The sequence below is a fragment of the Oryza sativa genome, chromosome 5 (assembly GCF_034140825.1).
Source record: "Oryza sativa Japonica Group chromosome 5, ASM3414082v1".
In the NCBI taxonomy this organism is placed as follows: Eukaryota; Viridiplantae; Streptophyta; class Magnoliopsida; order Poales; family Poaceae; genus Oryza; species Oryza sativa.
In genome coordinates this window covers 205,360-217,374 of record NC_089039.1, presented here as the reverse complement: position 1 = coordinate 217,374, position 12,015 = coordinate 205,360, and the positions used below count along the sequence as shown (strand labels likewise).

The following is a 12,015-nucleotide window of genomic DNA, read 5'->3' as shown; positions in this document are numbered from 1 at the left end:
GGGAGTGGGAGGAACAGGAAACCGACCTCCTCATCCTCGAAGACGAAGACCTCTCTCTCTCGCTCGCCTGGCGCCGCCTTCCTCCACCCCACTCTCTCCTCCTCCGCCGCCGCATCCTCACCAACCCCCAACAGCCCTCCCTCCCTCCTCGCCAAAGGTAAAAAAAAAACTTAGCCGGATCTCTCATCTGGAGACTTGCTCATCCTTATCTATCTTTTGGGGATTTCTTCATCTCATTCTCATGCATGGTGTAGGCCAAAGTTTATTGCGATGGATCTGATGTTTGCTTACATCCTTTCCTAGTCAATTTCCTACTCTGCCTAGGAGTATATTAGAGCGAGGGAGTCTTTTTACAAACCAACTCTGAATCTGAACAAAAAAAAACAATACAGAGACCTGTCTGTGCCGATAATATGAAAATCTTTGCTTTCTACACAATTACTGCCTTTGGTTTTTGGGTACCACTATAAATCCAGTATAAAAGGAGCTCTGAGATATTTATGATTTTAGTGTACTAACATCATCAGTAGCTGAAACAGGTGATGATGAGTTTCTACGCTCTAATACTAAGGCCCTTCACTCTGAATATGATAGCTTATTTTTTATTTTAGGGAGATCAAATACTCTCCCTAAACAGTAAACACCCGAAATTACTAGTCTAGCCAAACTCCAACCATCAAACCTAGTTTAAATCTCTAATCTTTCTTTGGTCTAAAATTATTAATCTCTCAAAATTTACTGCTGTGAGGTAAGTCTTTTCCTTTTCCATGTCCAAATCAATCTAGGCTATGTTCTGGTATGGTTCAATCCCCTCCCCACTGCTAAGTAAGCTAATGTTATGCTCTCGAACTTGCCATTGCCAGCTGCACTTGTAGCAGATGGGTTCTGTCCAGGATTGATATTCTAGCACTGACTAGCTCGAGTGTTTTCTAGTATAATCGGAACTTGTATTACAAATTCCCACTTTTAGTTATACTGTGATTTAAAGACAAACACTAGTTTAGGTGGTGTTTGGATCCAGGGACTTAACTTTAGTCTCTGTATTTAGACACTAATTTAAAGTATTAAATATAGACTACTTACAAAACTAATTACATAAATAAATGCTAATTTGCGAGACAAATTTTTTAAGCCTAATTAATTCATAATTAGAGAATGTTTACTGTAGCATCACATAGGCTAATTATGGATTAATTAGGCTCAATAGATTCGTCTCGTGAATTAGTCCAAGATTATGGATGGGTTTTATTAATAGTCTACGTTTAATATTTATAATTAGTGTCCAAACATCCGATGTGATAGGGACTTAAAAGTTTTAGTCGCATCTAAACAGGGTCTTAGTCTTGAGGCTACATCAGCAAACCATATCTATCTTCAGTTTAAATTCATATATCCCATATAGCTCTGTGCCTTGGCTAAAGGTCAACTGGCATCAGTGTGGCACCACTTCTTCCTGTTTCTGTAACATTCTCTTCTTCAGTTTCTGCAACAACCGGTGCAAACTAAAGATGGCGGGATTCGGCAGCCTGGCACCCAAGACCAAGAACTTTGTGGTGGCTGGAGGACTGTCTGCTTTCGTCCTCGGCGTGTATTACTACACCATGAGAGCGGTGGGAGGCACAGATGAGCTGCAGGTCGCCATTGATAAGTTTGAAGACATGAAGAAAAATGATGCTGGGAACTCATCCACCGCGGGATCCTAAGAACAGGGTTTAGAATTGGCTCCATGTCCGCCTCTATACTGAACTGATGACACTTGGTTTTGATCCTAAGAACATGGTTTAGAATTGGCTCCATGTCCGCCTCTAGCCCTCTATACTGAACCGATGACACTTGGTTTTGTACAATAATGGCTCGATACTAGGTTTTGCTTATGCTTTGATGATAGGCTGGAATAATTTTTGACTGAATGATGGCTGCAGAGTTGGATTGCAGTTTTAATTTTCTGAAAGTTCATATAACAGTATGATGACCTGTGTAACTTGAAGGTTTCTATTTGTGTGTGGGTATGCAAAAGACAACAAAAGTGTAGCAATGTTATGGGACTATTATCACGTTAGATTCCCCCTCTTGTATGATGTATCAATCACCTTTTTATTGAGTAGCCCAACGACATATAGCAGTTCACATGTTCACATTTATTTCTTAAAGGATGAAATAATATATTTGTAACCGGACACAAAAGAATGGGTTGTTTGGTTCATGTGCTATGAGAGGACAAGCGTATACTAATATCCTCTTCTGGAAGGAGGAAGAAGAAGATGACAAGGTCCTTCTCCTCCAAGAAGCTGTAGTATTATTCAGGTTTAAGGTACTGATCTAATGAAGACAATCTATCATCAAATTGAGCTTTGATCTGGTATTGCCAATGCCATATTATTATTCCGAGGACTTTGTAGTTTGACCTACAATATGCTTTACAATAATCCAATGTACTACTCCATTTAAAAAAAAAACCTAATATAGTATTCAGATTCATGGTACTCTAGTACTATATTTGTTTTCCTTTCGAATGAAGGGAGTATTATTATTTGCCCTTATCAAATTACCAAAATGCCTCTAAACTTATCCTAAGGCCTTCTTTGGTTAATCCCATCGGGATTAAGGTGCGGAATTAATCCTACTCAATCCCTTCTAATCCCTGTCTCACGCGGAATAATAGAACAGTCTAGAGTGAGTAACCAAAGGTGCTTGGACATGAATAAAAGGATAGTAAAAAAAAACTATCAACTATGAAAATAACACACGTGATCTTTTCTGCTTATTCAACGTATTATTGACGTGGATTATTTGCTCTATACTTCTAAAATTACGGGCTCAAACAATGTTCTTATAGTACATTGCATATACAAACTTAGGCCATGTTTAGTTCCCACGAAAAACTTTTCACCATATCACATCAAATGTTTAGACATATGTATGGAGTATTAAATATAGACAAAAAAAATTAATTACACAGATTGCGTGTAAAATGCGAGATGAATCTTTAAAGCCTAATTGGGCCATGATTTGACAAATATGGTGCTACAGTAAACATTTGCTAATGATGGATTAATTAGGCTTAATAAATTTGTCTCGTAGTTTACATGCGGAATATGTAATTTATTTTGTTATTAGACTACGTTTAATAGTTCAAATGTGTATCCATATATCTGATGTGACACGCTAAAAATTTTCACCCCCTTGAAGTACACAGGGCCTTATACTATATTCCCCTACATTTCTCCCTCACACACGGGAGTAGTTGATTCGACCCTTTTTTTCTTGTGATGCGTATTCGTTGCTGACCATATATATCATGTAAGTCAGGCTCTTCTAGTGTGGCTACGAGCTGAGTCCGACTTGAGTTTATTCTTGGGCTATTCCTCGACTCTAGGTTGGGTGAGAGACTTGTTTGTCACGAGATGAGATGGAAGTAGCACTAATCTTTGGCTAAGAACAAGTTTGAGTTGGACTTATCACGCAATCACACTAGATGAGCACGATCTAGCTTGGGAATGAGCAATTTTCAAAGCGACAGTGTTGGTTTTTGCAATATAAATAGGTTTCGAGGTAGAATATCAAAACAAGGATGATTAAAGTTGAGGCAGTTTATGCAATTTTGTGATAAAAAGGAAATGGGACGGATTAAAAAAACGTAGTGGCAGTGTCGTAAAAAAAATAGGATTAGAGGGGAGCGTGGGAAAAAAGAAAACGGGTAATATACTGTCTAACTTCAACAGGTGACCGTCTCAGATTGAGATCTCCCCTTGGCCTCCCTGCCCCGTTAATAATTACAGTATTCTATTCTCTCTCTAGCAAACAAGTAGGAGTAATTTTCCTCTTTCTTTATTCTACTAGTCTAGGGAAAAAAAAAAAGTAGTCGATCGATCGATCGAGAGGTTTAATCTGTCCTCCCTCTCGCCGGTCGCCGCCCTCGTCCCCGCCGCCGCCGCCGCCGTTAGATTGAAGCAGAGCTACAGGCAGGAGGGGCTTCTCCTCGCGCGCCGCCATGGTGCTTGGCAACGTCGCCATCCTCGTCGGCTCCGGTGAGTCACTTTCCGCCGTCTGCTCCCTCCTGAGGTCCACCCGCAGCCCTAGCTAGCTTCTCGTCGCCCAGCCCAGCCGGTTGACTTTCGACTTGGAGATTGATAGATAGATAGGAGTAGATGCCACTTGCAACCATGGCGCAGTCATAGATAGATTACCAAACCAATCCCTCCCACTTCTAGGGAATACCACTACCAAATCCCAACTTATTTGCTCATCTTGTACGGAGTATTTTGCTTTACCAGATTCCAATACATAGATTGATCTAGCCTTTTAGGGCCGGGGCCGGGGTTTGTTTAGTTCAACTAAGCTTTCGCTTCAAACCAGAGGGGAACTTATTACCTGGGTATCCCACTGCTACATGAAACACCACTGTCAAATCCCCCCCAACTTAGTGGCTTCCCCAGTACATAGGCTGATCCTGCCTTTCTTTTTATCTTAAGTATAATTACGCCTTCACTAAATAACTATACTAGTTTTACTCGGTACCAATGTTTATGTTGTTTGCTTGCCTGCAGGAATTCTTGGATCAGTTCTTGTAGGTGGTGATGCCAAACTCCCTAGTGCCGGGGAGGTACTTTCTGGTGCTGCCAAGGTATTGTATTATTGCCCCTCCATGCCCTAACTATCAACCCAGAATACTACTGCTATATTGATTATATATCTTATAACTCACCGTCACATGATTCCTTTCCCCCCTAGTTTGTCAAGAAGCATGGAAACGAAGGGAAAGATACATCGTCTAACACCGATACACACACCGCTCAGCTATTATCTCAGGTCAACCATCTCAGACAGGAGATACAATCTCTAGGATCAAGGCCTGTTACAGTTGTCACCAATGCTGCTAGATCAGGTAAGTTCCTGCTGACTAGTTACTATGTTTTAGTTACAGACTTATGCATGGGTCACAGATCATACAAACATAAATTTCACATGACACTAGACTTTGTGTATGCCCCGATGTCGACATCTCTTGCTAAGAATTAATGCGATTTTAGAGTGTTAGATATTTCTATTACCTTTCGATTTTTTTTTCAGACTTGGTCTGTTGTTTTTATATCTACATGTTCGACAGAGCTACAATTGCGTTGTCTGTTCATATACAGAGTATACCATTTTGCGATTCAGTTCACATGTTCTTTTCTTTTTCTTTCCTTATTATTATTTGTCATGGTCTTGGCTATGCACTACTGATTATCATTATATTATTCGCTGCATTATAAAGGTTCTTGGACACGTGATAGTTTTTATAATTGCTAATAAACTTTCATCATGCTCTTTTGCCTTTAAACATACACAATTACATATGTTTGCCCCTCTAGGTTACACACATTCTTTCTCAAATGTCCTTGAACGACATTCATGTAAATCCTTCTTCTGTAGGACCTGGTACATTTACTATAACAGCGGTGGTTGTTGCTGGGGCTGTTGGCTACGCCTACATTAAGTGGAAGGTAATGTTTGATTCTTTCACCTCAATGGAAGTACAGAATGAGGAGGACATAATCTTTGATTATTCTAGTTGCTATCTTGATGTTTATTGTTCTGTCCGTCATTCTAGATCATGGACGCAAGTGCATATTATTACAATCCTATCTGCTTGCCATTTCTTGTTTCACTGTTCTAGCTAGTTTCTAAAGTTACATAGATTTGCAGGGCTGGAAACTTTCTGATTTGATGTTTGTCACGAAGCGTGGCTTATCTGATGCTTGCAATGTAGTTGGCAGCCAATTGGACAAGGTTTCAGATGATGTCACTGTAAGTTTTTAACTTCTTTCAGCAACGCTGAACTCAAATGTGTTACTTGTGATTCCATGTTTTCATTGTTCCAACCAAAACATCTTACTGGCCTTTGATTTTCACTATTCAGTCTGCAAGGAAACATCTCGCTGGAAGGATTGATCGTGTGGATATCAGTTTAGATGAAACACAAGAAATTATTGAAGGGACAAGGGATGAGGTTGGAACTGTTTTTCCTTTTATTTTTTGTGTTTACTTTTATAGTTTTTGATGCATTTTCGGCGACCTAATGGCATTTCATGACTGACTTGTAGGTCACAGTCATCCATGGGGATCTGAGTGCTTTCCAAGAGGATTTACAATCAGTTAACCTTGTAGTTCGGAGTCTGGTATGTGCCTCGTACCGGAACAGATTCTACCTTATTTACTGAATATCCAGATTTCTACCTTATTTACTGAATATTACTCGTGTACATTTTTTGTATCTTGTATCATGCAGGAATCAAAGCTTGTGAGTCTGGAATACACCCAGGTGAGTAGAAAGCTCATGTTTTTTTTTTTAGGAAAAGTAGAAGCTCATGTTACCACTACATATTACCAACAAACTCATCGACATGCTCCTAATGCTATCTTCTTAAAATCCTTTTAGGATCATACGGCTAATGGAATATCTGACTTGGTTGAGTTCACCCAGAAAGCCACTATTCGCCAGGCAAGTTTGAATGGTCTAGTGATTCCTTAATGCCATGCTTCTTCTATGCTTTATTTAACAAAACCAGTTGCACCTCAACTATAAGCATATTCTTTTCCTATATGCTTATTCTGAAGAGATGTTTTTATTTTCAGGTCCCAGCAGCATCCGTTCCTCCAGCTATTGGATCTTCAGAGCGAGTTGTTAGGAGGGTAAAGGCTTGCACTTTTCCCAGCTTTGTCATGGTCGGAACATGCCCCAGTTTGTTGACTTGGGTTCATGTGTTTCTGGTTGCAGGTTTCTTCGTTGCCTCAATCTACTGCTCTTCCAGCTCTGCCGACAACCGCACCTGCAGCTGAACCATCACCTAGGGCAGAGGTGCCACAGGTGTGGTTTCAGTTTGATGTTGCACTTTGTTGCATGCAATTTCAGTTTCCTCTTGCGCTTTCCATGATTGAAACGAGCTATTGCTGGACTTTTGCAGGAGGAACAGTGGGGTTTTGTGAGCAAAGCATCATCTAGTAGGGAAGGATTAGGGCGTTTGCAGCAGCAGCGGAGTGTTGTGACCAGAACGTCGTCTATGAGGGAAGGATCTCCTGAATCTTCAAATGGAGCCTCATCCTCAACTGGAGCAAGCACAGGAAGGAACACAAGCACAGGAACAAACACAAGCACGGGCAGATTTGGTGGGCTGAGGCTTCCTGGACTTGGGTTTCTTGCAAGTTCGACGAGTTAGTTGATGAGGTGTTTTTATTTAAGTTAAAAGATGGTGCTGCCAGGAGCTCTCCATTGCTTTGCTTGTAGTTTTAGGTTGTACAGTAGGAGAGAAGAGATAACAGTAGCAGTGATGTGATGGAACAACACATATACGTGCGGGGCTGGGCTCGTTTGTTCTTGAGGAGGCCAAATTTTTGTAGAAAAAAGAGAGGAAAACATGTGCACCTATGTATCTATCTATCTATAGCCATGAATGCATCATCCAGGGCAACACCTTGGTCTTTGATGTCGAGATTTTTAACTTAAAATGCCAAGAGTACTAGTACTTGGTTAATTAATTTTATGAAGACGAGTCAACTGGTTGGTTGCCTTTGTTACTAGTATCTTGTATGACATATGCCGATATTTCATCCAGCTTAGGGCCATGATTCGTTTCAGACTTCTGTTACTGTATATATGTCATATGATATATGATTTGCTTGGAATTTCTGTTAAGATCCCGCTACTGTATCTCGTATGATATACAGTATATGATTCGTTTGGTATGTCTGTTAAGATGTGCTACTGTATCTTGTATGTGACATGCTGATATTTGGTACTCCAGTAGAGATCTTATAACAGGAAAAAAATATGAAAGAAAACAAACTTACAAAACAGCAGCCGCCTGATATGATTTGATGAGAAAGAGAAGGAAGAAAAAGAAAGCCGAAGATATGGGCCGTGTTTATATGGGCCCAAGCCCTAAGAGGAGAGTCTAGGCGACGGGACGGGAGGCTTCCTCCTCCTCCTCCTACTCGAGACTCGACGCCGCCACCTCCACCTCCCGTCTCGTCTCCAGAAGCTTCTGGAACACCCTTCCGGCTTCAATTCCCCCCTGCTCGGGTCGGGTAGCTCCCTTCCATCATCCATGGCCGACGCCACCGCCGCCCTCTCAGGTACAGTACCATCTTCCAACTCAACTGTTGACCTAGTACTAGTACTGAGGTCTGAGGTCTGAGGTCGCTTCGAATTCATTGGCTGCAGCTCGGAGCAAGGTGCAAGCTTTCCTCGAAGCGGCTCGTGCCGGTGATCTCGACTCCCTCAAGAGTAGGTGCCCCCATGCCTTCCTCTCTCTCTCCTTTGCTTTCCTTGCGTTTCTTCTCATCTCCTCTCCTCATGCGCCATTGCAGAGCTCGCTGCGGCGCTCGACGAGGAGGGCAAGGGCGTCGCCGCCGTCGCTGCTGCCGTCAAGGACGCCAACAAGCGCACCGCCCTGCACTTCGCCGCCCGCGAGGGCCGCACCCACGTCTGTCACTTCCTCATCTCCGACCTCGCCCTCCCCGTCGACCCCAAGGACGACGATGGTACTACTAACTATCACTATCTCTTACTCTCATCTGATTTCTTCACAATCTCTCATCCATCAGTTTACATCCACTCCACCAGGTGAAACTCCACTCATCCATGCTACGCGCCAAGCCCATCTCCAAACTGTAACCTATCTGCTTCACCATGGAGCAGATCCTTCCGTTGCTTCTTCCCTCGGAGCCACGCCATTGCACCATGCTGCCGGCATAGGTAAAATTCATCATCTATTTGCCATTTCACTTCATTCTTTCCATGGATTGATGGTCTATACTCTTTTCTTTTTTCTCCCATTTTGATTGTGCCAACGCCTCTATAAATGCGTCCAACACCACTCTCCTTTTTTTTTTGTTTGCATCTGCAGGGAACCTGGACCTTATGAAACTATTTCTCTCCAAGGGGGTTGATGTTGAATCAGAAAGCGATGCCGGCACACCCCTCATATGGGCTGCTGGTCATGGACAGCAAGAGGCAGTCAAACTTTTGCTTCAACACGATGCTAAGGTTGCTCCTCAATAAATCCACTATCTCCTATCTCACTTCATATCTCACTGATTTAACGAACCTGAGCTTCTAGTCATTCTGTTCAGAAATCTTCATTATGCTGAAATTTTAATATGTCGCCTTTTAATATTGTCAAATACTAGTAGCAACTGACACTTTAACAGTAACCACCAAGGGTTCTCAAGCTTGCTATTGTTAAGAAGATGCTATCTTTTGGTTCTAATAGCATCTGTATCTATTATGTTTCTTTGAATTGGACAGGCTTCTCTTTGTTTAGCACTCAACCACCTTTCAATCAGCCGTTCATGTGGCCTTTCCTTAACTTTTTTACTGAAGCTAGTTATTGCTTGGCAGCCAAATACTGAAAACGATGATGGTATTACGCCTTTGTTGTCTGCTGTTGCAGCGGGTTCCCTCCCATGCTTGGATATTCTAATTCAGGTACACAAATCTAATTTCAAGAGTAAAATACCAAAATCTGTTGCTTTTACTTTAGGATATTATCCACTTCGATGCCATTCATTGGTCATATGGTTTCTGTATGCTATATTTCCTTGTTTAGTAATCTGGCTTGTGCAATGGGGGTTCAGACAAGCTCATTTTTCGTGTTATTGATTAGATTGCTGCATGGCAAATCATAGTATGTCACGTTCTTATATGTGTGCTACCTATATCAAAAGATTTTGATAAGAGGATCAAAGTGTCTGTTCTTACTTTTGTCATATGCTGTTTCTGTTCTTGGTTTTGTTTGATGCTCTGTTGCTTCTACACCCCTTACATCTATGATTCGTATAAAAAACCGATCATATAATCTGCTACACAGGCAGGTGCACATCCGAATATCAGAGCTGGTGGAGCAACCCCATTACATATTGCTGCAGATGGTGGAAACATGGAAATAATAAATTGTTTACTTAAAGCTGGAAGTGACCCCAATGCATGTGATGATGTAAGTTGTACATTAATCAGAATTCCAGTGTATCATTAAATATTTAAATGTCAATAGCCAGGTTCATGTGCATTGATTGGTCAAAATGATTCGTAAGAGGGTGTCAAGCGTTTGCTGTTTGTTCCACACCATGTATGATAATGAATATCCCTTTCTTGGTCAGCATGTGTTACTCTGAAAATTTCCACCGTTTCATTATGCAGTGAATAACTATTGTAACCCTGTAGTGTATTGTTTAGCTGGATTGGCAACTGCTTTTGCAATTCCATCATCTGTCCTTTCTTGCATTATTATTGAGCAAACAGCACTGGGCTGCATAATTTCACTGAAGGACATGACTGTTGATTTTGGTGTAGCAGTAGAGCTAAGTAATGCTAATGGTTGAATAACTATTATATTCTTCTACAGGATGGACTAAAGCCAATACAGGTTGCTGCTTTGAGGAATAACCGTGAAGTTGTGGAACTTCTTTTACCTTTGACATCACCAATTCCAGGTGTTTCGAGTTGGAGTATTGATGGAATTATAGAATACACTAAATCAGTCGAGGAAAAGGTGCAACTTCAATCTTCTCATGATCTATTACTAGTTGCAAGTTCTTTGTCGATCCCAATGGTTGAATAAATTTTGCAGGCACAGGTAAAGGAAGCTACAACTCAGAAAGCAGACAGATTACAAGTACCACAACTTGTTGAGGTGCATTGCAATTTACTTTATAGTTTTATTCATCTTCAAGGCTCCAACTATTTAATAACTGTAAGACTCAAGATCTAACTATTGCTGCAAATGGTGCTTTCCTGACACTGTACAGGTGTCATCTGAGGCAAAAGAGAGATCATTGGAGGCAAAATCGAGAGGTGATGATGCCTTCAGAAATAAAGACTACCTAGTAGCAGTAGATGCCTACACACAGGTAAGAACCAAACCGCAAGACAGCGTGTATTTTTAGAAAAGGCGCATAAGTTTATCATATGAACTCAAATTCAAAGAGTAGAATGGAATGGAACTACATTTCAGGCTATTGAGTTAAATCCAAACGACGCCACGTTGCATTCAAACAGAAGCCTTTGCTGGCTACGGGCAGGGCAAGCTGAACGTGCTCTGGAGGATGCAAGAGCATGTCGAGCGCTGAGGCCAGACTGGGCGAAAGCTTGCTACAGGGAAGGCGCGGCACTGCGCCTGCTGCAGGTCTGTTGATTTCAGTGATAAGTTTGGGAACTGATAGGCAGTTGTGATTACCTACCTATATATTTGTTGCTGAAGTTGTTCCGGTGATACCAACAGAGGTTCGAAGAAGCCGCGAATGCCTTCTATGAGGGGGTGCAGCTTGAGCCAGAGAACGGCGAGCTTGTGAGCGCGTTCAGGTAGTAAAGCCTTCCTCTGTGAGCAAAGAAAAGCAATGAATTCCTCCGTTGTTTAGCAATTAACATAGACATATATAGGGTGTCGTTATGATTGGTTTGGAACTCATGTGTGTATGTGTTTGTTATTCCATGCGACAAGTGAAGTTGATTACTTAAACTGATTGACAGGGAGGCGGTTGAAGCCGGGAGGAAATTCCATGGGACGGACAAGAAGCAAAAGGCAGATGCATCAACGTGATGTGTTTTTGGAATGGCTTAGACCTATACAAGGAGGAATCACTGAATCTGTACCACTAGATTAGTATTAGTTTGGCTTGGCCAAGAAACGGAGCAGCTGAAATCTGAACACCTCTTTTGATGTTGCTACAAATTTATTATATTAGTATCAATTACTATCAGATTGAATTCTGTTTGTGTCGTGGCTGGTTCTAGATTCGAGTGGCTAAACTGTACCCATGTTCTTCAGCATTTCTTTAATCTACGGTATTGAGAAATTCATATCTTCCTCATCATAGGATGATTGATTACCTAAGGAGCTCCCGCGTCCCTCTGAACTCTTGGCATGTCAAGAGACAATGGAATTGATGGCATCACGCATGGCATTAATCAAAGAAAATATCATGAGTGAATACACAGTACTATGACGACGATAAGGTTGGGGGGGGGGAAATGTT

General features: G+C 41.5%; 3 protein-coding genes across 3 annotated transcripts; all 3 read left to right on the top strand.

Moving 5' to 3' along the window:
- On the top strand, positions 1-2,059 carry LOC4337545 (uncharacterized). Its single transcript, XM_015782031.3, has 2 exons — positions 1-157; positions 1,481-2,059. The coding sequence occupies exon 2, from the start codon at positions 1,509-1,511 to the stop codon at positions 1,701-1,703; it is 195 nt and encodes a 64-aa protein (XP_015637517.1). The 5' UTR covers positions 1-157; positions 1,481-1,508; the 3' UTR covers positions 1,704-2,059.
- Positions 2,060-3,860: 1,801 nt separating this feature from the next.
- LOC4337544 (uncharacterized) lies at positions 3,861-7,560 on the top strand. The gene is made up of 12 exons (XM_015782310.3): positions 3,861-4,028; positions 4,548-4,624; positions 4,732-4,885; positions 5,416-5,486; positions 5,689-5,790; positions 5,903-5,992; positions 6,087-6,161; positions 6,272-6,304; positions 6,422-6,484; positions 6,619-6,675; positions 6,761-6,850; positions 6,948-7,560. Exons 1-12 carry the CDS (start codon positions 3,992-3,994, stop codon positions 7,197-7,199), a joined length of 1,101 nt encoding a protein of 366 aa, XP_015637796.1. The 5' UTR covers positions 3,861-3,991; the 3' UTR covers positions 7,200-7,560.
- Positions 7,561-8,083: 523 nt separating this feature from the next.
- Positions 8,084-11,746, top strand: LOC4337543 (uncharacterized). The gene is made up of 13 exons (XM_015782097.3): positions 8,084-8,115; positions 8,204-8,266; positions 8,350-8,523; positions 8,606-8,737; positions 8,889-9,028; positions 9,383-9,469; positions 9,852-9,977; positions 10,386-10,532; positions 10,611-10,673; positions 10,789-10,890; positions 10,995-11,165; positions 11,262-11,341; positions 11,510-11,746. Exons 1-13 carry the CDS (start codon positions 8,088-8,090, stop codon positions 11,577-11,579), a joined length of 1,383 nt encoding a protein of 460 aa, XP_015637583.1. The 5' UTR covers positions 8,084-8,087; the 3' UTR covers positions 11,580-11,746.
- Positions 11,747-12,015: the final 269 nt, after the last annotated feature.

Coding starts and splice junctions, on each gene's coding strand:
- LOC4337545 (XM_015782031.3), top strand. CDS start 1,509: ATGGCGGGATTCGGCAGCCTGGCACCCAAGACCAAGAACTTTGTGGTG.
- LOC4337544 (XM_015782310.3), top strand. CDS start 3,992: ATGGTGCTTGGCAACGTCGCCATCCTCGTCGGCTCCG. Junction 4,029..4,547: donor CGCCATCCTCGTCGGCTCCG/GTGAGTCACTTT, acceptor GCTTGCCTGCAG/GAATTCTTGGATCAGTTCTT. Junction 6,676..6,760: donor CAGAGCGAGTTGTTAGGAGG/GTAAAGGCTTGC, acceptor TTCTGGTTGCAG/GTTTCTTCGTTGCCTCAATC.
- LOC4337543 (XM_015782097.3), top strand. CDS start 8,088: ATGGCCGACGCCACCGCCGCCCTCTCAG. Junction 8,738..8,888: donor GCACCATGCTGCCGGCATAG/GTAAAATTCATC, acceptor TTGCATCTGCAG/GGAACCTGGACCTTATGAAA. Junction 10,674..10,788: donor AAGTACCACAACTTGTTGAG/GTGCATTGCAAT, acceptor GACACTGTACAG/GTGTCATCTGAGGCAAAAGA.